Source organism: Ursus maritimus, unplaced genomic scaffold (assembly GCF_017311325.1).
Source record: "Ursus maritimus isolate PB19 unplaced genomic scaffold, ASM1731132v1 scaffold_19, whole genome shotgun sequence".
Lineage (NCBI taxonomy): Eukaryota > Metazoa > Chordata > Mammalia > Carnivora > Ursidae > Ursus > Ursus maritimus.
The window spans coordinates 4,023,982-4,048,121 of record NW_024424341.1 but is presented as its reverse complement, the minus strand read 5'-3'; the positions used below and the strand labels follow the sequence as shown (position 1 = coordinate 4,048,121).

Here is a 24,140-nt window from a genome sequence, read left to right as displayed (position 1 = left end):
CATTAAATGTAAATGTCATTTTGTGCCACCTGTGGGCTCCGAAGCAGCCTCTCCCGGTCGGTTGTCGCCTGGGACCCTCAGGGCCTGAGTTCCCTCCCTCTCTTGGCTCCTCCAGGCTTCGATGGATGCCGTGGTGGGCATGTCCTGGCCACTGACCCAGCTCCGTCCCCCCAGGATTTGCATTAAAGCTCACAGAGAAAAGATAAGGTGGGTTTAGAGTCTGGGCCAGGTAGGGTTAAGCCGTGGACACACACGTCCCAGACACTAAAAAATCAGGGTCTGAATGTCAGAGCGGAGCCCAGAAATTCCGGATTGGGCCGCACACCTGCACATGTGTAAAGACCACCACAAAGGCTTCCCTGGAGGGAAAGGGTCATGAGGACACGGACAGGCGTTGCTCCAGTGCCCAGGAGGACATGAGCCTGGAAACAACAATGAAGTTTTCAGAATATACTTTGCAGTTCAAACGCAACTAAAAATATTTTATTGAAATAACCTCAGTGAGGTTGCAATTTATGTTACTGTTTTTGACTTATTTACTCAAAAAGGGTTTTTTAAAATTACTTCTTAAACTCAGTAATTAGAAAAATAAAAACAGGAGCTAGATTAGAAAAAGTATTTTATTCTAGCCCGAATGCCCATGTGGATGGAATCCTCCTCTTTCCATCCCTGCGAGCACCGGGGCACTGCTGTAACCTCAGGGAGTCTGTCTTCTGGTCTATGAGATGGGCATTCTGGTATCTGCCTCCAGGCTGTTAGGGAGATGCGATCAGATCACGGACAGGCGTTCTGGAAACCGGAAGTGTCAAAATGCTGTCCTGTGGCCACTGTCATTATTAAACCTTGCCCGGGGAGCTTTTCTTGGAACTCAAGCCAATTCTACTGGCCTGGTGAAAATGAACTGGTTTGTCAGAGGGCCAGTCTGGAGGTGGACGGTGTCCCCGTCCGTGTGCACAGGCATGCCCACCCGCGGCGGAACAGCATGTTGGGCTCGGCGCCTGTCCGAACAGGGGATTTCAGAGCTGGTGCGTGACCTTGCAGGTCTTGCCTGTGACACAGCAAAGCCTGACTGCAAAGTCAAAATACTAACGCGTCTTTACAAAGAGCTCCTTTCAAGTGGTCCCCTGGGAGCCTCCCTGCTGATTTGATGATGCCTCTGGGGCTTAAACCAGTCCTTCAGATAAGTAAGGTGCCTTCACAGGTGGGCGACTTCCCTCTGGGATGGCTGGCTGGGGCCAGTGGTCAAAGCCATTCCTAGAAATAATGCCAGGGAGCTCCCCGCCGTGCCACAGTGACACCACCCAGCTCCCAGAGCAGCCGGCTTGGTGGCTCTGCAGGAAAACGGTTTTCACCTCCCAGATGACACCATATTCTCCACTGACTGAACTGTTTCCTGCTTAAATAATTGTAAGAGCTGCTTGTCCCTCAGCCACACTTCCTACATGAACTGTTACCAACTTCTAGGCTTTTCTCCGTAAGCCATAAACTTTTCCCAAAATGATTAAATTCTAAAACTTTTTAGAGTAGATGATGAATAGCTCAAACCAGTGGTCTATACTTCCTGGATCGAGTACTTTTTTCCTTTTAATTGCTGCTTCCACAAACATATGGCCACTTTGAAACGAAAATTCTCCCAAAGGCTCGTCCCCGCAGCAAGTCCAGCTGCTTTCACTTTCCTGTTTGTCCTTCCTGTTCCGACGTTACAAAGATGTGGTGTACGGGTGTAAGATCTTGACACAGGAGTAGAAGACGGTCTTCTTCACTTATGCAAGTATATTTCAATGTTCTCAAATGGTTAAGACTTTCATTGAGGTGCTACCGAGGGTTAATTAACTCTTCCCATGTTGGCTGACATTTAGATTTTACTATTCAAGGCTTGGGTCTGTGGACCAGCAGCATTAGCGTCACCAGGAGTCGGTTAGAAATGCCGAATGTCAGGCTGCACCCCAGACCTGCTGAATCAGAATCTAACTTTCACCAAGATGCCCAGGAACGGACGCACATTATGGTGTGAGTAGCTCTCGTTCAGAACTTAGAGAACGTTGGAGGTGTTTGAACAGAATGCCTTTGCACAACATCACGATACCCTTACAAGAATTAGGCCTGGCAAAGCAGTCAGTTTTGCAGGTTTTCATGTGGGGGACACGATTAAGAACTCGAGGGGCTTTGGGGCCCCAAGTAAGTGTACATGCTTGCTCCCATCTCATCAGCCTGCATGGCAAAGCTCCACCGCCCAACTCGGTCCAGGCAGACGGCTGCACCGTGGGCCAGGTATTCTCAGGATCTGAGTTGACGAACACGAGAAGGGAGGTGGGGTGAGAATGGAGATCCCAAGTCTCCTTAACTGGATGAAGTAAGATCTCTGCAGTAGTCTGGCCTTACCTGGTTGTTGTGTTTGTGTTTCTAGGAAAACATGCATGTCAGACCTGTTCATGTCAGACCTGTACCCTTGCCAACGTTCCCATCGCCCCTTTCTTTTAAAGCTCTTGGAGGTTCATGCGTCTTGCAGCAGGCCTGTGAAGGTGGCTGTTTTGGAGAACTTGTCACCAAATGGTCTCCTTGGTCTTAGCTGGTAGGAGCCTTCGTTTCCTCCTTCCTAGCTCGTTCCACACGATGTTCTCAAGGGTGATGATCAAATCAAGGGGATGCAATAAAAGGAAGCATAATGAAACCCAAACATTTCATTTAGTTTCAATTTTGCTTCTTTGTCAGTTTGAGGTCTCAAGTCCCTCCTCCCCCCCAAAAAATCCTTCCTCAAGATAAATGGGCCACTAACACGCCTGCCCCCCTGGAGTGCTCCTGCAGGACGTCAGCTGTGCCCGGGGCTGCCCCGGCACTCGTGCAGGTTAAGTCCTTCCTTGTAATGGTGTGCTGTCTCTCAATCCAGTCTCGGTAGGCTGAGTGTTTCTCCAAGTGCTTCCTCTCTAGGTTGTCCGGTGTGTGGGCACAGGATTTTTTATCGCAGTCTCCGACGGTCATTTTTATTTCTGTGGCATCGGTTATAATATCTCCTCCTTCGTTTCTGATTTTATTAAGTCTTCACAGACCTATAACTAATACTGAAATTGAATCAGGAATTAACACCCTCCCCCCCAACAAACCGAAGTCCAGGACCAGACGGCTTCACTAGTGAATGCTACCAAACACTGAAGGAAGAATTCAGGCCAGTCCTTCTCAAACTCTCCCAAAAATTTAAGAGGAGGAAACACTTCTAAACTCATTCTATGAGGTCAGCATGATGCTGACACCAAAGCCAGACACAGATACTACAAGAAAACCACAGGCCAATGTCCCTTATGAAAAATGTAAAAGTCCTCAACAAAGCAGTAGCAAACGAAATCCAACAGCACATTAAAGAAACGTACACCACGACCAAGTGGTATTTTCTCCTGAATACAAACAAAAATCAATTCACGTGATTCACCTACATTAACAGAACAAAGCATACAAATCAACGGTCATCTCAACAGATGAAGAAAAGGTGTCTGGCAAAATTCGACACCCTTTCATGCTTAAAAACAACAAACCAAGCTCTCAACTGTAAATAGAAAGTACCTCAACATAATAAAGGTCATGTATGAAAGCCCACAGCTAACTCATCCTCAGCAGGAAAAATCTGAAACAAGACAAGGATGCCTTTTACTTTCACTACTTTTATTCAACACGGTACCGGAAGTCCGAATCAGAGCACTTAACCACAAGAGGGGCGCCTGGGTGGCACAGCGGTTAAGCGTCTGCCTTCGGCTCAGGGCGTGGTCCCGGCGTTATGGGATCGAGCCCCACATCAGGCTCCTCCGCTATGAGCCTGCTTCTTCCTCTTCCACTCCCCCTGCTTGTGTTCCCTCTCTCGTTGGCTGTCTCTATCTCTGTCGAATAAATAAATAAAATCTTTAAAAAAAAACAGAGCACTTAACCACAAGAAAGAAGTAAAATGCATCCAAATTGTAAAGGAGGAAATAAAACTGTCCCTTTCTGCAGACGACATGATTTTATATATCAAAAACTCTATAAAGATTCCCCCCAAAACAAACCAAAACAAAAAAATAAAAAAACTGTTAAAACTAATAAATTTAATAGAAGTTGCAGGATACAAAATCAACATACAAAAATCAGTCGCGTGTCTATACACTAACAAGAAACTACCTGAAAAGGAAATTAGGAAAACAATCCCATTTACATCAAAAGGAATAAAATACTTTGGAATAAACTAAGGAGTGAAGAACTAGTATAAACTACAAAAACGCTGATGAAAGAAAGGAAAGACACAAACAAATGGAGAAACATCCCATGTTCATGGATTGGAAGAGATATTACTAAAATGTCCACACTACCCGAACCAATCTATAGATTCAGTGTGATCCCCATCAAAGTCCCAATGTCATGTTTTACAGAAATAGAAAAACAATTCTAAAATTCATAGAGAACCACAGAAGACTACAAAGAGCCAATCAATCGTGACAGCAAAGAATAAAGGTGAAAGATCACACTTCCTGATTTCAAAATATACTTTGAAGTGACAGTAATCAAACAGTATGGTACTAGCATAGACAGATACGTAGACCAAAGAACCGAACGGAGAGTCCAGAAATAAACCCAGGCATATATGGTCAACTGATCTTTGACAGAGGGTGCTAAAAACACAAGAGGAGAGGACAGTCTCTTTGACAAATGGTGGAGTTGGGAAAATTGGATATCTACATGCCTAAGAATGAAAACGGACCCCTAACCTTCCCACATACACAAACAGCAACTCAAAGAGAAGACCCAGAAATTACAACTCCTGGCAGAACACACAGGGGTTGAAAACTTAGGTCCACGTAGGTCCACACAGACACCTGCATGTGGATGTTTCTAGCAGCTCTGTTCATGACTGCCAGCGCTGGGGGGCACGCAAGATGCTCTTGAGGTGGAGACATAAGCTGTGGCACACCCCGACAATGAAATATCAGCGTGAAAAAGAAACCAGCTATCAAGCCATGAGAAGACCTGGAGAAACGTACATGCTTATCACTGAGTGACAGAAGGCCATCTGAAAAGTCCACACACAGTAAGATTCCAACTAGATGACCTTTCTGAGAGACGAAACTATGAAGAGAGTGAAGAGAGCAGCGGTTGCCAGGCAGGGTGGGGGGAAGGAAAGAACAGCTGGAGCGGAGGCTGTTTAGGGCAGGGAAGATACTCCATGTATGGACACCTGTGTCATTACACATTTTCCCAAACCCACTGAATTCACACTAAGAGCGAACCCTAATGTAAACTATGGGCTTTGGGTGATGCTGTGTCAGCGTGGGCTCGTCACCTGTGACACAGGTACCCTCTGGTGGGGGATGCAAACAGTGGGGAGAGAGGGCACATGGAAACCCACTGAACTGTCCCCTCAGTTGTGCTGGGAATCTAAAACCACGTTTTAAAAAGCTGTGTTTTTTTTTTTAAGAAAGAAAATATGGACAAAGGACCTATAAAAAGCCCTTGGAAATTAAAACTGTCGTAGCCTAAATAAAATATTCAGCTAGAAGACAAAATTAATATTTTCAGGAAACAAAGCGTAGACAGAAAATCAGAGGACCAGTCTAGGCAGTGCAACATTCAATTTGTAAGAGTTAGAAAAACAAGAAAACGGAGAGGATGGAATTCCCCTAAGATGTGAGACAGCACGTCTGCCAGGACTGAAAAGCATGTGTCTGGGACGGGAAGGGTGCACGCGCACAAGGCCAGCCCTGGGGACATCTGAGGATCTGATGACAAGAGGACATAAAGGCTTTCCTGTGGTTGAAAACACACGCACAGACGCGTGAGGCCAAACATGGGAGCCAGAGGGCACAAGGCTGTGCTGGGGTGGGCGGTGGGGCAGATGATGGGATGGCATTTCCAACAGGAGGAATGAAAAGACCGAAACTAGAACCCACGATCTGGCTACACCATCTGTCAGCCAAAGCGAGGGTAGCATAAAGACATTTTCCAGCAGGTTACCATGTTGAAAACCTTGACTGTTAACACCCGCTGTCAAGGAACCAGCAGAGAATGTTCTGTACCAGCTGCAGGATCCAGATGCGGAACCAGGAAAGGGGGGCTTGAACACACAGGCTCCGGGAGCGGGAGCAGGTCGGGGAGGCCGGGCAGAACCACCCTGGGACCAGACAGGCCTGCTGGGTAGAGGAAGACCTAGCGGTGGGGACCAGGGCACACACTGCACTTCTTTCTCTAGGAAAGCAAGAAAGACTACTCGGCTTGGCAGTTTTTTATCTAGCCGCCATAAACATACAAGGAGTAAGATGTCAGGCTGTGAATACGCTGGGTGAGTGGGGATGGGAGGGGTGAGGGGAGCAGGCTGGGAATCCTGGGAAAGCACGTGTTCCCGGGACTGCAGGTGTGCCCTGCACAGAGTTCCCCCGTCTTTCCCTCCAGGCCTGATGGCCGAGCCGTGCTTCCTTCGGCAGATCGGAAGCAAAACCAGCCACAGATCAACATCGCCTGTCTTCCCTGTGTCTTCAGGCTCTCTGCTTCCATTATCAGCCGATGAGAAGCACTGTGGTTTCAGTCTGGTCCCCAGTCAGGGCTGTAGGTGGCTCACCCTGTCACCGAGAGCCCCAGAATGCTACTCTGGAACCCCCTTGGATTTTATGGGCACCCTGCTCTTCAAGAGCTTTTTCCAGGCCTTACAGGACACTCTTCTCTGCTTAGCAGCCAAACCGAGTTCACATTCTCTAGAAGATCGGATTTAGCCACCTTCGCATCTGGGTAGCATTTCCATTATCCATCTTAACGCCAACGTCCTACTTCTATACGAGGAGTCTACCTCACACCCTAACAGGAGGAACACAGGGAATCTGGCAGCACGTCCCACACAAACACAAGTCTGAGAGCTGCCACTGGCCTGGCTGCCGGGCTCAGGGCGGTGTGTCCGTGAACAGCGGCAGGCACCTCACGGAGCGGCGTGCGGGCAGCGTCCCCGCTGGTGGGCACAGTGGCCACACACATAGCTGCTCTTCGTCCTGCACGGTCGCCCTCTTCACGGCCTTGGGCTCCCTCGAGCACAGATTTGTTCAATGAAGCTGTAGGTGCCTGAGATTCTGGATCCAAGACAGAGATTTTTAAAAACTGTTTTTATTTCAAAGTGCACTAAAAAAATGACAGGAATACTCCGAATCAAGTCAAGCCGACGGCACGCCCCGACTTCGAGCAGACAGTAACCGTGGGTAGGGCAGTGCCCGCCGGCCCACGTCACTCGGCATGGCACCTGAGCATTTCAGGGCTTGGGGACAGTGCCACCGTGACGGCGGCGGCCAGTCTGCTGGTGCTGACGGTCAGTGAGGACCTGCGCCACTCACCCAGCTGTCCGTGGCCGTCAGCGACGACTTTACTGCACATGAAAGTGACCCCGAAGAGGTGAAAGTCAAGGACACTTGATGTGCACACACTTGCCAAGTCTCACGGGGTTCAACCACTTCGACCATGTTTTTATTGATAAACAGGTATACATATTAAAAGCCTCACACTGAAGCCGAATACACGTCCACCCCAGACAACAGATGTGCAAATGAATATGCCCCACGACCTTGGGATGCGTGTTGTGTCCGGCCCCCTCAGGCCTGTCCCTCTGGCGGGGACGCGGCCCCTCCCCCGCGGCTCACACCTGTGTGCAGAGACTCGGTCCATTTCCGAGACCTCTTCCAGCTGTGCTCGCCGGGCGACAGCTGTGTCTCAGGTAGGTCCCCCTGTGGATCTGCGTCAGCAGCAGCAGAAGCCCTGATTAGGAGAGGACACGGAGTAATTCCAAACAGAAACAGAACAGTTCACAGATGAACGGAAAGGCGTCAAAGCCAGGGAGGAAAGACCAACTCTTCTCAGCGTGCAGGCAGGCTTGCGGGAGAGCCTCGGACTGGGCCACGGATCGCTTCCTCACGAGTCCCGCAGAACAGGGACAGACAGGCAAGTTTAAGGCGAGTCCCCGGGGAGGGGAGCTGTTTGCTTTCTGGTAGCATTGTAGCTCTGCACCGAACGTCCTGTTTCATCGCTTGTGACGTGGGTAGAGAAACAAACATAAATGATACAAAAAATAAAGCTGTTGCCATCCTGAGTACTCTCTGCGAGTGAGTGAGGCTCGGAGTCCAGCACCTGTCTGTCTCTGCGAGTCACTGCGGCCACGCTCCCCCTCCACGCCCGCCACCGACATCAAGTGCAGAGTATGAGGCCCCAGGAGCCTTCCCTGTTCTCGTACTGAAGTGCTGTCCATACACTGCTGAGTTGACTGGACAAAACCACGTCCATTCCCAGGCCCTCACGCACCCAAGATCTTTAAAATAAAGTTAAAACGGGAGGGCAGCGAAGGACCACACAGGAGTGATTGTTCTTTGGATCAAGATATTCTCCAAAAATGCAATACATTCATAGTAAACCCCACAGGACGAGGGTCCCATGGCAGCTCTCCCCTCTTCCCTGAAACGTCGGTTTCTAAAAGATAGCTCGTGGGCTGCACGCAGCTATTACCTGTTATGTCACCTAGACAACACTGCCGACTTTAAAGCACAACGCACGCGCACGTACACACGCGCATACGCACAGACACACACAGAAACACACACGCGCAGACTTGCTGAAAGGGTCCAAGCACGCCTCTTCCAGGGCAGTGGGAGTGAACCTAAAGCCACCTTCACTGTTCAGTGCTCAGATCTTTTGCAAATTCAGTGCAAAGTGTCAGAGCTCATTGAGACCAAAATGCATTTCTATGTAAACGCCCCTTCTTGCTCGAGGGAGTGCACTAATGAAGCCCAGGGTCAACAGGAATTCCCTGAAACCATTAGTTGGAGAATTCTTATTCACTGCATTGACTTTTTTTTTTTCTTCATGATTGAAAAAAGCAGCTTGCTGCACAGGATTTTAATCACCCATGTAATATCCCACACAACTTCTTAGAAAATGCAAAGAGTTCTTAACAAAAATCCTAACTGTGCAGGAAGATAATGACATTTGGCTTCTTCCCGTGGCCACGTACCTCTCATTAGTTGTACAGGTGGAAACTGGCCAGAGCGTCATCCATCACTGGTTTGGAAAATCTGCAATCTGTGACTATAAATATAGAAAACTCTGCTTGCTGCAAGCAGCTGGTCTGTGTAGGTTCCGTCTGCCCTAATGGTCACAGGTGAGCTGCTGATACCCTTTCAGACCCAAATAAATAACTTAAAGTCTGTTGACAAGTCCCGGCACGACGAGGCCTCACACAGAGAACTCTGGGCCCCCTTTCCTGGGTCTGGTCTGCAGCCGCCCAAACCGGAAACCAACAAAGGGGTTCATCCAGAAGAGTGAGGGGGGCCCCCCGAAGACAGACCGCATGCCCTCCCATCGCAGCCTCCGCTCCCACGTCGGCTTCTCACTCTTCAGCCTCTCGATCTCCTGGAAGCAGAGAGGATCACAGGTGGGGAGCAGTCCCCGGAGAACCCCCACCACACGCAGGTCGGGCCCCGTGCTCACAGCACAGGAGCCAGCACCAGAGTTTGGAATCCGGTTCCACGTGACAGCCAGATGCTCTGGCGACGTGTGGGCCCTCGGTGGTCAACAGCGCAGACCCTCCTTGCTGTGCCAGCCCCCACGGCCTCCCAAGCACATGCGGGCTGCAGCCACCGGCCAAACCAACAGCCGGCCAGTGGCCACCCGCACACAGCCCGGGCAGCCACGGCAGTAGCGGGAAGGGGCCAGTCCTCTGGGTCGGGCCACCACCCTTTTTCTCAGTTGTTACAAATATTTATCAGTGCCTGCTCTAGACCTACAGTTCAAAGGCATGAAGGCAACTCGTTCTCGGCACCACCTCACTGAGCTGCTCCGGGGGGCTGGGTCTCCTAGAAACTGGGCATCGGCCTGGCCCTACCTGCCCAGATGTGCTGACTCTCACATCAGACTGAGGCTTGAGTTTGCACCGCACATAAAGACAGGAAGGACAAACACAGATAATCGGCTGAAGCCTATCGAGACTGCCCTATCGATCTCCCCGTTCGTACGCCCGCATCTGCTGTCGACCCTGGGACTGCCCACTTCCTCAAGCCAAGTCAAGCAGGCCCGCCAGAGAAGGAAGCGTACCGTTTCGTCGTTGCATATGGAGTGGATCTGGGTGCCAAACATAACTGCAGTGAAAGTGAAAAACAGAAGACTCTCAAGGCACAGGAAGATCAACAGGATTACAGTCACGGGAGGTGAGAAGTCACTGCATTCTGCGAACAAGAGAAAGTGGGCTATGAGTGGGCCCTAGAGCACCACGAACACCCCAAAGCACAGGAGAGCGTGGTGTTCGGCTCACAGAAGAACCCTCGTGGTGCCCTCCCCGGAGCCAGCCCCAGCGCACCGCTGTGCTCGTTTGTCAATGGGCACATTCATTGTTCACCACGGGGCGGAGGCGGTCAGCCCTCTGGGGCACAAATGCACTCCGCCAGCTGTTGCTCAGCAGCTTCCACCTCACCCGAGGTTTCCGCGATAGCCGTCCCTGTGTCAACTGTGCACTGACCTTCACGGGAAGCTAGGCGAGAGGACAGCCCCGCGTCCCCACCCTGCAAGCAGCACCTCGCTCGGCCACTCCCCACGGGCCCCGGGGTGGCGCATCTGGCCGACCTGCCATCCCGCCGAGGGAGGGCCGATCAGTGCCCACCTGACTGCACCTGCTGCAGTTCGCTCCGATCCAGGAACGCAAGGCCCACACCGAGCAATTCCCAGCTCATTAACCAGAAAATAAACGCGAGGTTTGGCGGAACGACACTCATTTCCAGGCCGTCTTAAACTCTGCACAACTGCTTTGCAGGAACTATGACGTGACTAAGGAGGGGCTGTGTACATGGTTTGAGTACGCTAGTGACACAACAGCCAGAAACCCATCTTCTTCACAAACGAGATTTAGGAATTGATTGGAACATCGGTTCTTTTGGCTTTTCCCATTTTGCCCAACAGCATGCGCTTGTGGGAAGAGGACACGCAGTGTGACTCACCAGTCCACTGCCCTCGGACACAGGAAACGAACTGGAGTCCACAGAGAATCAGAGCGTGGACTGAGGACAGAGCTATGTACATCTGGAACAAGACAGAAGCTGATTAGCACGTGGGGAGCAATCCTGTATTTCTAGGAGCAAAGGCCACGTCCGCGTGTTTATTCTCCCATTTCTTTCATCAGTAAGTTAACGCGGAGAGGGATCCATCGGAGCAGCGGACAGCTGCCGCCCGAGCTCCCGCAACACGCAGCAGGGAAGGGAGTCCTAACGCATTTCAACAAGACCCTATTAGCGACTGTGACTCAAGGTATCTAAGAGAGAACGAAACCGCATAAAACACCTAAAACAGTCACACAAGCAACACACATTTACTGCCTCCTGCCAAGGACAGCACATACTATCATTCCAATCCCGAAGAAAAGGTTGGAGAGAAACTGGTCTGATGCGAGAATACATTCACGTGCTCCAGGCAAGATTCCAGTTAAAGAACTCAACACTCAGTGTAAGTCACCACGCAACTACTTTTACTCACAGTGAAGAGCACAAAAAATCTCTGATTCTTTTCTCCTACACAGTTGTTCACCCACGGGCAGTGATGATCCATTTTCCGAATACACCTTTTGCAAATACTGAAAAGGAGAAGTTTGGTTTTCAGTATTCCATGCTCTGAGAACACGCAACCCCAGGCCTCCGAGAAGGGCCTTCTATTCTAGGGAGGGGGCTGTGTCCCTGCAGCGGCGGGCACCTAGGCTGCTCTGGGCAGGGCTGTGTCCCTGCGGCGGCGGGCACCTAGGCTGCTCTGGGCAGGGCCGTGTCCCTGCGGTGGCGGGCGCCAGGGCCGCTCTGGGCAGGGCCGTGTCCCTGCGGCGGCGGGCGCCAGGGCTGCTCTGGGCAGGGCCGTGTCCATGCGGCGGCGGGCGCCAGGGCTGCTCTGGGCAGGGCTATGGTACCTGCAGTGGTGGGCGCGCTCGGGCTTGATGCAGCAGCACTTGGGGCACTTGTAGATCACCTCTCCAGGCTTTAGCTGCAAGCTCTCCATGTGCTCTTTAGTAGCGTTTCCTTTGGGCACCGCCCCCTGCAGTTTAGTAAGAATGTGTTTGGATGGAGAAAAAGAACGGTTAAAAAAAAAAAAAAGTAGGATCAGTTTAGATTTGATACACTGTAAAAGAATCTGTAATGCTGTGGTTGCCACTTAAAGTACATTAATACGAGAAAAGGGGCGCCTAGGTGGCTCCGTCGGTTAAGCATCTGACTCTCGACGTCAGCTCAGGTCTTGATTTCAGGGTTGTGAGTTCAAGCCCCTTATGGGCTCCCCACTGGGCGTGCAGCCTACTTAAAAGCCAAAAGACAAAAATGAAAAATAACTGTGTAACTCAGACACGATCAGAAGTTTTACTTTCCATGAAAAGTAGCACATTATACCTTATCCTTCATAAACTGGTCAGTCACCTGAATTCTTTCTAGCTTAACGCAGGACACCCCAGAGGCAAGGTTTGTCTGCCAAGTCATTCCAGCTCAAGGGCAGCTGACCGTCCCTGAAGGGCAGAATGTTCTGTCGACACCACTCCCGTGTCACCCCACTCTAATGGGCAGGGCTTCATGATAAGTGTGGCCCACACGGCCTTCCTATCAGCGGCCGTAGGGCAACACTGAACAGAGCGATAACAAGAAGGACTTTATCTGTGTTTGCAGAGTTGTGCAAGCACCTGTCTGCACCTCATCGGGAGTGAGCACACACACACACACACCCGGAAAGTGCGGCCCTCAGCACCTGACCCGATCGGGGGGGGGGGGGGTGCAGGAGGAGCGTCAGGGAGGCGATGCTGCACTGGCTGGTGTCCTACATGCCGGCCAAGGTGGAGAAATACGCGTCCATGAAACGCGCACTGAGGCAAGAGGTGGAGCGCCGGTGGCCAGGAGCCCTCCGGAGAGCCGGTGTGCGGAGGCCAGGAGCCGGCAAGGCCTGTGCAGTGGGCAGGGAGGGCCTTGTTCTTTGGGCAGTGGAGCTGCTCCGCGAACAACATGTCTGTGGGACGTGACTCCGGGAGCCACAGCGGGGCGCACCGACGAAGGTGACCCACTGGGGTGGGGGACGTTCTACACGAGGTGGGAACGAGACCTCACCTCCCGTTGGTTAGCGCCACGGAGCCTGCACATGGAGCAGAAATGCACGTTGGGCAGAGCAGCCCAGGGCTGAAGAGGGAGTACAAGCCCAAGGAGACTCAAGGTGGGAGTGAACAGTGGTGGGGACGGTGAGGGACTCCTCAAAGCCCGGATGCCCAGGCTGGCGCCAGGGCTGGAGATCTGAACCTGTGTGACGTGAGGGCCAACATCCACACTTGACAAGCTCAGCAGTGAGTGTGCTGGGCCTGGAGACTGGGGACCACTGGCTCCAAGGCCCCCAGCAAGCCAGACCTAGAGCCCTGTGAGCCAGCAAGAGGCAAGGCCTCCAGGAGGTGCCTGGCCACCCGAGGACAGGAGGCGTGGCTTCTAGCCCTCGCTCCACCACAGTGTATTTCCCTCCACGCAGGTACCTGTCCCTTCACCGTCCTAACACGGGGAAGCTATTCCAGTCAAGATCCTAGCATTTCCTAACACTCCAATTGTCTCCTTAGAGAAGCTTAAATAGTTAAGGGTTTAAAATGTTTTGGGTTTGAAAATTTAAACCAGAATGTTAGGCAAAACATTTTACTTAATTGACCTACCACAATTTGGAGTCTTTAATCAAGTTTCCTCCATTGATCCAGGAGTCTTAAAGATACAATGGTTTTATAAATCCTGTAACGTTGTACACGTTCCTGGTGACGGTTCAACAGTATACGTTTCCGTAATAGGAGGAAACGGACCAGATTTTACAAGTCCACACACCTGAATGTTTATGTACTCTTCCACAGTCCTATGATCTACTCCAGTGCCCTCTGGAAAGCAGAACAGGCCAACAACTGCACATCCTTCCCAGGGCATCCCTCAGACTGTCTCCTGATGCCAGAGCAGGTGGGGCCTGACGGCTGGAGGCTCACGCGTGGTGGCTTGGGCATCTTCTGGACCCTGCTCGGAGGCCTTCTGGGTTGCTGCTCAGAAACCTGGGCAGGCAGCAGAGCTCCTCAGGGCCTCCAGATGACCCAGCTGAGGCCCTGCAGCTGGGGACCAGCACTCGGATTCTGGGTCTCTCTCACTGTGCTTTCATAGAGCAGACAGCAAGCAGAAGGGCGGGTGCCGTCCCCCGAATCAGCACCGAGGGTCACGCGGGTCACGCCCAGGGGAGGGCCCGTTTTTGCTCGCACCAGTGGGGCCACTCTTCTCGCCATCCAAAGAGCCCCGGAGAGCGGAGACACGGTCGTCAGGCTCACGTTCCTACTCCGACCACCGTGAGGGGGTGCGTCCTCTAAAACCCATCTGCACGTTTCACCCCAGCTCCCTAGGCCACTGCCGCGCCTCTGGGTGCCCCACTCCCCGAACAGCATTTTGCTCTACTGCCGCCTCTTCCAGCGCCCTGTCCCCTGCGCCCACCTACATCCACCTCTCATCCACTACAGGGAAGGAACCAGATGCCCGCCCTTGGGGACAGGGCTCCCAGCCAAGGCCTATGTCCAGGGAGATTACGCTTTGCAATGTACTCCCCCCCCCCCCGTATCTTTCCATCTTGTCTCCCCGACTCCCTGTCATGCATTCTGAATCCCCAGGACCTACACCAGGGCCAGCTGAGCACGGGGCTGTCCCCGAGACCTATAGACTCATTTACAAATGCCCAGGGGACAGGCAGCGTGTGACAACAGGCACAGGGGTGTAAGCTGAAAACTCCAGAGTGCAACGAAAGCTCTAAGACAAAGGCCTGTGTTTCTTCCACTAAAACATCCCAAGTGTCACAGAGACTGAGACGTAAGGCACATGTCAGCCAGTATCAGAGCGCAGGCCTTACTGGAGCAGGCAGACCGAGACCCCGAGGTTGCTGGCATGGCCACACACACACTGAGGGGCGGCCCGGCCGCTCCGCGGGAGCCGCTGCACGCGCAGCTAGGCTTTCCCAAAGAAGAGCCCTTCCTCTTTCAACGTCCATGCAAATACTTAAACAAATCAACTTAGAATGTGTGCAATTTACTTCCAGATGCTCTGGGGAGGGGAAGAGAGAGAGCAGGGAGGGTATCACTGACCAAGAGGGGATAACGGGGTTCCCGCTCGACTTCTGTGTTGGAAACGGCCTATAGGAAGTTAACAAAAAGGCAGGGACTTTGGTGACAGGCGAACCTTGTTCAAAGCCTGACTCTGTTCCCTGTGCAGCCAAGGGGTCTTGTTTTCTGGTGTGGACTGACCACCCACCTCTGCGAGCTGCTGGCGGAGTACCGGAGGGGCGCCCTCCGTCGCTGGGCACCTGGCAGATGCTGGCTCAGAAGGTGGACATTCGTGAACACAGACCGGGGTCGAGGACAGCGGGCTCTAAGTTATGGGTGGTCTTTCTCAATTTTAAGTCCTCAGTGTGTTCATGAATGTTAAGATTGGTGAAAGTCTCACCTTCCCATAGTAAGACCCATCACCTCTCAAGGACCCATCTTCCTTCCTGCTCCTCAGAGCCAGGGCCTGTTCTCAAGTAACAACGTGAACCAAAGCCAGCCCTGGCACGGATCAGCTGGTCCTGCTCCCTCGTAAAATGCCATGCGGTCCCTGTGGGGTCTGTGCCCTGCCCTGACGTGGCATCTCGGTTCTAGTTCAGCCCAGACTGGACCCTGGGACGGTAAAGTGGTGACCTGCAAAGACAGCAGACTCCCCATGCTGAGGGACAAGGAGTGGACATGTGACTCTGCTGGGCTGTGCGCTCTCTCCTTCAGAAATGTGGATTTGGCCCTTAGTGATTCCAATCCGATCTGGTCTGTGGGGCTACCCTTCCTCACCAGACAGCAGGGAGAGACAGATGCCTGAAGGACAGAGGAAGTGCAAGGAGCCTGTCCCGCTCTCCCGTTGGTCCGCCCTGACAACAGCCCCCACAACCCTGTTCCACGGCCTGTCAGGGGCCAGGTGTGTCCTTGCCCTTGGGCTCCTCAGGCCCCCTGGATGTCCCCAGTTTTACTGACACTCAGTCCAGTGGTGTCTGTAGCTTGCCAGCAGAGTCCTGACCTGTGGCACGGCTGAAACAGTGACATCAAAGGAACAAAGGACTTGAATAGACACCAAATGGCCAATAAGCTCATGAAAAGATGCTCCAACATCATCGGTCATTAGGGAAACGCAGATCAAGATCACAGTGAGACACCGCCTTGCACGCATCAGAGCTGCAGTCGTCCGAAAGATGGACAAGCTGAGGACGTGGGTAAGCCAGGCACCTCACACGCTGCTGCTGGGGACGTGTTTGCGTGGTGGACAGCAGCCAGGGAGCCCTTCCAGCAGTTAAACACAGAGTTACCGTGGGATCTGGCAGTCCCACTCCTAGGCATCTACCCGAGCAACATGGAACAGACACGGGCACGCGGAGGCTCATGGCAGCGTTGTCCCTAACAGCCAGAACATGCAACACGGAACAGACACGGGCACGCGGAGGCTCATGGCAGAGTTGTCCCTAAGAGCCAGAAAATGCAACACGGAACAGACACGGGCACGCGGAGGCTCATGGCAGAGTTGTCCCTAAGAGCCAGAAAATGCAACACGGAACAGACACAGGCACACGGAGGCTCATGGCAGCGTTGTCCCTAACAGCCAGAAAATGCAACACGGAACAGACACGGGCACGCGAAGGCTCATGGCAGAGTTGTCCCTAAGAGCCAGAAAATGCAACACGGAAGAGACACGGGCACGCGAAGACTCATGGCAGCGTTGTCCCTAAGAGCCAGAAAATGCAACACGGAAGAGACACGGGCACGCGAAGACTCATGGCAGCGTTGTCCCTAAGAGCCAGAAAATGCAACACGGAAGAGACACGGGCACGCGAAGACTCATGGCAGCGTTGTCCCTAAGAGCCAGAAAATGCAACACGGAAGAGACACGGGCACGCGAAGACTCATGGCAGAGTTGTCCCTAAGAGCCAGAAAATGCAACACGGAACAGACACGGGCACGCGAAGGCTCATGGCAGCGTTGTCCCTAAGAGCCAGAAAATGCAACAAGGAACAGACACGGGCACGCGAAGACTCATGGCAGCGTTGTCCCTAACAGCCAGAAAATGCAACACGGAACAGACACGGGCACGCGAAGGCTCATGGCAGCGTTGTCCCTAACAGCCAGAAAATGCAACACGGAACAGACACGGGCACGCGAAGGCTCATGGCAGCGTTATCCCTAACAGCCAGAAAATGGAAGCAATGCAAATGTCCATCGACTGATCACGCCTAGGAACAAAATGTGGAGTATCCATACACTCGAACATCCTTTTGCCGTAAAAAGGAATAAAGTTCTGATACGTACTACAGTGTGGATGGTCCAGACATAAAAAGCCCCATATGAGAGGATTCCATTTAGACGAAGTATCCAGAACAGACCTGTCTGTAGACAGAAAGCAGGCTGGGGAGATGAGGGGACTGGGCAGTGATGGCTAAGGGGTGCAGGGCTTCTCTTCGGGGTGATGAAAATGCCCCAAAATTGACTGTGGTGGTGGATGCCCAACTTGGAATACATAAAACCCACTTAACTGCACTCTAAAAGCGTAAGTTTTGTGGTGTATGAATTCAATTTGAATTCAAACACTGATCTCCAAGACCCCAAACTCTTCTTCGACCTTGGAACTCCCTCCCGACACTTTGTCCAGTGTTTTCTGTAGCGACCCAGCAAGGAGAATGAACGTGCTCACAAGGGAAAGCGCCGTGTCATGCACGCACCTTCTCCCCACCCCTGCGCCTCCCCAGCTCTTGGGCCTTCCTCTAAGCGTTAGACCTCTTCCTGCAGAAGGAGGGGGTTTGGGACAGGAGTTGGACTGCAGGGGTTACAAGCAGGGTTTCACTCCCAGAGGGAGGCTTGGAAACGAGGAGAGGGCCTCTGAGAAGTCTCTGAGGGGACATCAGATTGGGCTGTGGTCAGAGATTGCACAATCTTTGTGAGGTGAGGCTACTTTGCCGCCAGCAGACCTTGTGTCTCGGTCTGTCCCACGGCGCTGCTCCCTGCTGCCCACTGGCTGGGTCACTAGTACCATCTTCTGCCCAAGATCCCCACTAGGTAAGGGACAGAGTGAATAGCGTAGGAAGAGCCCCTGTGACAGGAATTCAGATAGCAAAAGTCAGATAAATGTGCGCATAAACCACATTCTGTGGACCGATATCAGTTCATCCTCAGACTCCCAACCTTATTTATAAAAAAAATCTGTACCAACAAGGTATTAACTTTTTGGTATTTTCTTCAGAGAAGGCTACCAACAGACACGAACTGGGTAGACGATAATTCACCACTCAGGAGCCCCCTGTACCAGTAGCTGGAAACCGCGGTTTTAATGCTGTGGAAAGCAGCTCCACAGGGACCACCTGGAGGTGCCGCCTGTCACTCGGCTCCACTGACGGCGGGCACCTCTCCCCAGGGCCCTCGGCATCTCCTCCAGGCTCTCCAGCGAGCCTGGAATCCGCCGTCTAGGGGTGACTCCTGGCTGAGCTCTGCCTACCCCGAGGAGATCTCAAGCCTCAGAGAAAGAGCCTTAAACCCAACACAGAGGTTCTGAATCCAGTGGCCTTCAGACGTCAGGGAGCAAGGGCAGTTCACAGTGATAGGTCTGGCCCCTCCTTACTTTCACGGAATCTGATCCCAAAAGGAGGCCAGTACACGGCCCTTGTTTTGCGGACAACACACCTAAGGCGCTCTCTCCCGGTGTGCAGAGCCTGCCCGCTGTGGTCACTCCCCCCTCCCCCAGTCCCGACCCACCCCTGCTGCGGCCAGTCCGGTCATTAGGGAGTCCCTCCTCCGCTCCCACACGGGCTGGACCTTGACCCTCCAGCAGCTACAAGGAGACGCTGGCCTCAGACTTTGGCTGACACAGAACAATCGGAGAATTGTAAAGCTACAGAGAACTTCAGATTAGTTGAGTGGTGAAATCTAGAACCCATATCTCTGGCTGTCAGTCTGTTCTTTAGAGGAACACAGTATCTAAACCAGGAGGAATTTATAAATCATCTGGTTACAATCTCTCCATCCGTACACACCGCCCAACGGGATATTTTCTGTTTGTGCACGGTGATATCATTTGTGTTCGAGCACAGTTTATTCTCCAGTTAGACATGAAGAATGTGGGGTCCCTGGGTGGCTCAGTCGGTTGAATGTCAGACTCTTGGTTTCAGTTCAGGTCAGGATCTCAGGGTCATGAGATTGAGCCTCGCATGGGCTCCATGCTCAGTGGGAAGTCAGAGATTCTCTCCCTCTGCCTCTCCCCCTACTTGTGCATGGGCCCTCTTTCTTGCTTGCTCTCTCTCTCTTTCTCAAATAAATCTTAAAAAAAATAACCATGAAAAATGTGGGACGCCTTTCTGGCTGAGACAGTGGAGTAGTGACCCTTGATCTTGGGTCGTGAGTTCAAGCCCAATGTTGGGCACAGAGATTACTTTCAATAAATAAATAAACTTAAAAAAAAAAGATGACATGAAAAATGCCACAAGCCTGTACCGAGGAATTAATAAAAGCCTGAGGCCACAGGGGCAGGAGGCCCTTCGCCACAGGGTCTGTGGCACCACGTGACCAGACACGAGGAGAAGTGCGGGGCGACGGGGTACTCACGGGGTCGGTGAGCATGGTTCTCAGGTGGGATGACAGGGCCAGCACCGCTAGGCAGTTAAACAGGACTCCATTGACCACGGAGTACCAGAAGTCTTTGGAAGGCAGCAGCATGACGAATGTTACCACAAAGTCTGCATAGACGACCAGGAGCCACGTCATGATGGCACAGATCATGCCACAGCCGTCGCGGATGAACCAGACCCTGTCTGCCACGTCGGCCTCCGAGGAAGAGGAGGACGAAGAGTCGTAACTGTCATTTTCAGCCAGGAGAGGATGATGTTCGACATCCCGGAGCCGGTGTCCTGATGACGGCATGATTTCCCCGGCGCACCCTAGAGGGGAACAGACAGGGCCAATGAGGCTTGGGGGACACGTGCACGCTTGTTCTCATGCCATCTGAAACCTGATGGGTTCCTCTGCTCTTGGCTGTCTAAATACATACAGCAGAAAAGAAGACAACAAGATCTGAACTTCACATCTTCCACCTTAGTGACTAGTCAACAGCCTAGGACACTATCAGCCCCACCATGTGGGTGATGCCGAGACGCAGGCACACAGTCACCTACAGCCAGCCACGGAAGCAAAGACAATGGAAGGAACAGGCCAGATGCAGACTCCCAGCCCTGGGGGAGATGAAGCCAGTGGCACCGTGGCCGCCATCCTCGCCACCCAGCCTTCTCTGCTTCATGTGTGTGGAGCCCTGGCCCCCGAGCCCCCCCACGCCATGCTCTGCTGGCGCATGGACCCTGGAGCTCCGAGCTCCTGTCCACCTCCCCCCACTGCTGGGCTGCGCGCCCCCACCGTGCCCGCTGTAGCGCCGGGGCCGTGGCTTATGGTGCGCTCCCCCTCGGCTCTGCTCTGTTTCTGGAATGCCTTCCTCTGCTTTCATCGCTTACAAGTTTTCTTCACTTGCTCAGCCATTCCTTCATCTCTCCTTCCCACACCTTTCCTGTACCTCCTACGGTACCTGATATCTGAGCGCACACAGGGGCTGAAGGACTCACGAGAAACTTTTCCTGGGCTGCTTTTGACTGCTGCTTTAATGCAGACCCTTCTGTTACCAGCGTGTGACCTACGAGTAGCTGGATCATAAGGCGGGGGACGTGAGGAGTCCGTTCATCAGACCTGGAGGAGCTCGTACGAGGGACAGAGACGCACCGACAGCATTTATCAAACGGCCCGAGTACTTCCTCGGCACCAGAGCTCCAGCGAGCGCCCTCTGTGTGAGAGCCTGGCCTGCCGCCGTGGAGCGGGAGCGGGAGCGAGGAGGATGCCCCGGGGCTGCCACAAGCCCTCCCTGCACCTGTTTTCCAGTGTGGGCTCGGCTTCTTTTTCATCCCACGCAACTGGAGCACAGCGATGACAACAACGAACACACAAACCTGTGGACGGAGGTCACGTGGCAAAACATTTGCAGAATTCCCTCTCAACGTACTAATCCTCACTGGTATAAGACAGACCTGAAACGGCTTCCCAGCCAGTAAAATAACCCTGCTCTTAGGTCTGACAAAAATAGCTTAAGGTTTTGTAAGTGAAACAGAAGAAACTCAAGATAAAAAGAACGTGGAAGGGTCACCGGAAGCCGTCCTTCCGGCTGGCATCTGCCGAGGCCCCCACTGTCCGTCCCGGCTCATCTGCCGCCTTCCCCCGCAAGCACTGTGACGGTCTCCTCCTTCCACATAAGCCCTCCACGCCCCACAGGGCCTGACTTACTCTCTCGCAAGCAAGCCATCCTCAAAGGTTCTTCTTCCTCTGAAGAGCACACTCTGCGGAGGGTTTCTGAACACCAGACATGACTACCTGAAGAGGACAGCAGACCCCGGCTCTACCCACACCCCGGTCCAGCCCCATCTGTCAGGGGCCGAGGCAGTGCCGGGAAGTTTCCTGCCCTGGAACTCCCAGGCCCCGCTCCTCAGTGCTGCCTGCAGCGTGCAGACAGACCCCTTTCTACCTTAAGAGAGTCTGCGTGTCTCACCTCCTGACTGACTCACACGGAGGGTCTGGTCTTCTCTCCCTGTGGTCCCTTTCGGGGTGTGCACGCCGTTGGGCCCCCAGCAAGTGCATGTTTGTTATCAGAAACAACAACAAGAAACGGGTCCCCTTCTTAGATTGAAGTAGTTTCCTAGTGATTTCCATATGAGGGTCTTCGTGAACCCTAACTATACATCTACCAGCACCGAAGCTGGAAAATTACCGCTCCAGCGGGACACTGCACGTAACAAGTGGGCGCCTGCTTGCTGGGCAGTAAGACAAGAAGCTATAGACTAGTTTTCTGTCCGAGCCTGTCTGTACAGTCTCAGTTCCATCCAGAAAGCAAGACCTGCCAAGTCCTCTAGAGGCACGCACAGTGAGCAGAGAACCAGTTCAGCCCAGCCTTCCCGGGGGGAGATGCTGGTGACACCCCCCCCCCCCCCCGCAGAGAGCAGGGTGTAGCCCTGTCGTGCACGCCCCTACCCAGGCTGCAGACGACAGGTCTACTCCTGCAGGAAGAGAACCACAAACACCCCGGCACTGGGCGTGGCAGGAGAGTCCTCCACAAGCTTAGGAGGGTGTGGATGCATGATGTCCGTGTGCACACGTTACAAAGCCGAATTTGTACAACCCACCAGAAGGCAATGGGAAAATCATCTGATACCCGAAAGTCACTGTATTTTCAAGGAAACAGTCAATGAACACAGCAGGGTACGGCAATGGATTCAGTCTGCAGCCCCCTGCGCGGGCATTCTGCTGAGTCACCGTGTTTATCCTTCATGAACGCAACAGGAAGGGCGGGGAGGAAATGAAGCAGCAGCCCCTTGGCACGGAACCGTCTGTGCGTGCTGGCAACAGCAGAGCAGGCCGCACGGCCATTTGCGACGTGACACTAAGAGTACAAGTCGCTGCGGTCAGGGTGCGTCTCTGTCCACACTCGGTGCCACACTGCCATCGATCTCCTTCTGAGACCATTTCTGAGAGAAATCAGAAAGCACCACGCATCGACCGACACGCAAGCAGATGGGGCATCAGCATTTTTTGACTTTAATGGCTGATTTAATGGGATTCTGTCCACACTCCCAAACCTAAACTTAGTTTATGCTCACGTTAGAGAAAGCCCAGTTTCCCAGAACATGGCGAACACCACAGGGCATTGCCACGACTTGAGGGGATGGCCACGAGCTGCACTTTCCACTAACTGTCACTTGGCACGTGCCTCATCCTGTAGTACCGCTGATAACTTAGAAATTCACTCCACGGAAATCCCTCCAGCGGCACGTGCTACCCTCAGGGCAGGTGGCGAGCCAACCAAAGCTGGCAGGTAGACCTTCTATAGCACCCATGCTGCCCTTTCCACACACGCGGTCGGCGTCCGTGGCAGACAGGAAGCCGCGACGAGACACCTGCAGTCACTTGCTTACCTCACAAACGATCTGGAAACATTACTCGAACATCTTGCGCCTTTTCTTCAGGATCTTAAGGTGCATAGTGTCCTATGTGACGGGATCTGAAAGGTAACAAACTCTAATTAATTCGAAAAGTGACTTATTCAATGACAAAAGTAAGTAACATTTCATAGGAAAGGATTAATTTGCAGAGGAGATATAACCAGCGTAACATTTTACACGTGAGGTTGTCATTCAGAACTATCCTTAACCATGAAATCATTACTCCTCGGTGTTTTCATTACTAGTAAACTATGAAATGACTGACAAGCCTGAAAATGAAATCATTTACTTGACATCTGCCCATCTTACCCTCCTGCTATCTGAGCCCTGGCACTAAATACAAGTCCAGAAGCCAAAATCTCTTGAGAAAGATCCCCAGGGATCATCCAAACCAAACCTGACCAGCCTGTATTTCAAGTCAACAAGTGTTTTAGCAGCCACAGCAAAAGACTTCCAGGGAAAATGGGAGAGCGTGAGGCCACGAGGAGAGCGGCGCTGGACGGGACGCCAGGCCCGCTGTGGGAACGAGCAAGGCACAGGAAGGCAAACGGGGACCGAGTAAGGCCATCTACCGAAGGAAGAAACCCCCAGTTTGCATCTCCTTCCTGGCTCCCCCCGGATCACTGGCAGGCGGCGACCAGACACGGCCTCTCCAGAAGCACGCATCTGGCCTGAGAGAAAAGGCTTAAAGATACCAAGATGGGGGGGGACCCCCAACATAGCTAGTCTTTATTTCCACCACAAATATTTTCGCGAGGTTTTTTTAAGCTGTCCATTTATCTCCAGTCTTACTGAAATCTAACTAACGTGCAACACTGTGTGTGTTCAGGGTGGACAGCAGAATGCTCGCACTGACATGTAGGTCAGAGATCTTGAAGCAAGCCCCAAATCGGTCTCCTGAGAGACAGAGCCCCAGAAAGAGGGCAAAGAGGAATTCAGAACAAGCAAAACGCAGAGAGAAACCTTAAGAATTAAGACATCGTATCTGTGAAACAAAAGAGGAACATTCTGAGAACTTCGTAGTTACTGAAAAATAAAAATGAAAGAATTAAAATTAAAAAAAAAAAAAAAGGACTGGA

General features: G+C 52.5%; 1 protein-coding gene across 1 annotated transcript; it reads right to left on the bottom strand.

Moving 5' to 3' along the window:
- Nucleotides 1–7,436: 7,436 nt before the first annotated feature.
- Nucleotides 7,437–23,120, bottom strand: ZDHHC7 (zinc finger DHHC-type palmitoyltransferase 7; the record flags this gene model as incomplete). Its single annotated transcript, XM_008702685.2, is given in 7 exon segments — nt 7,437–9,390; nt 10,072–10,202; nt 10,968–11,049; nt 11,500–11,596; nt 11,918–12,042; nt 19,640–19,971; nt 23,035–23,120. Coding segments are annotated over 6 exon segments (927 nt in total). The 3' UTR covers nt 7,437–9,213.
- Nucleotides 23,121–24,140: the final 1,020 nt, after the last annotated feature.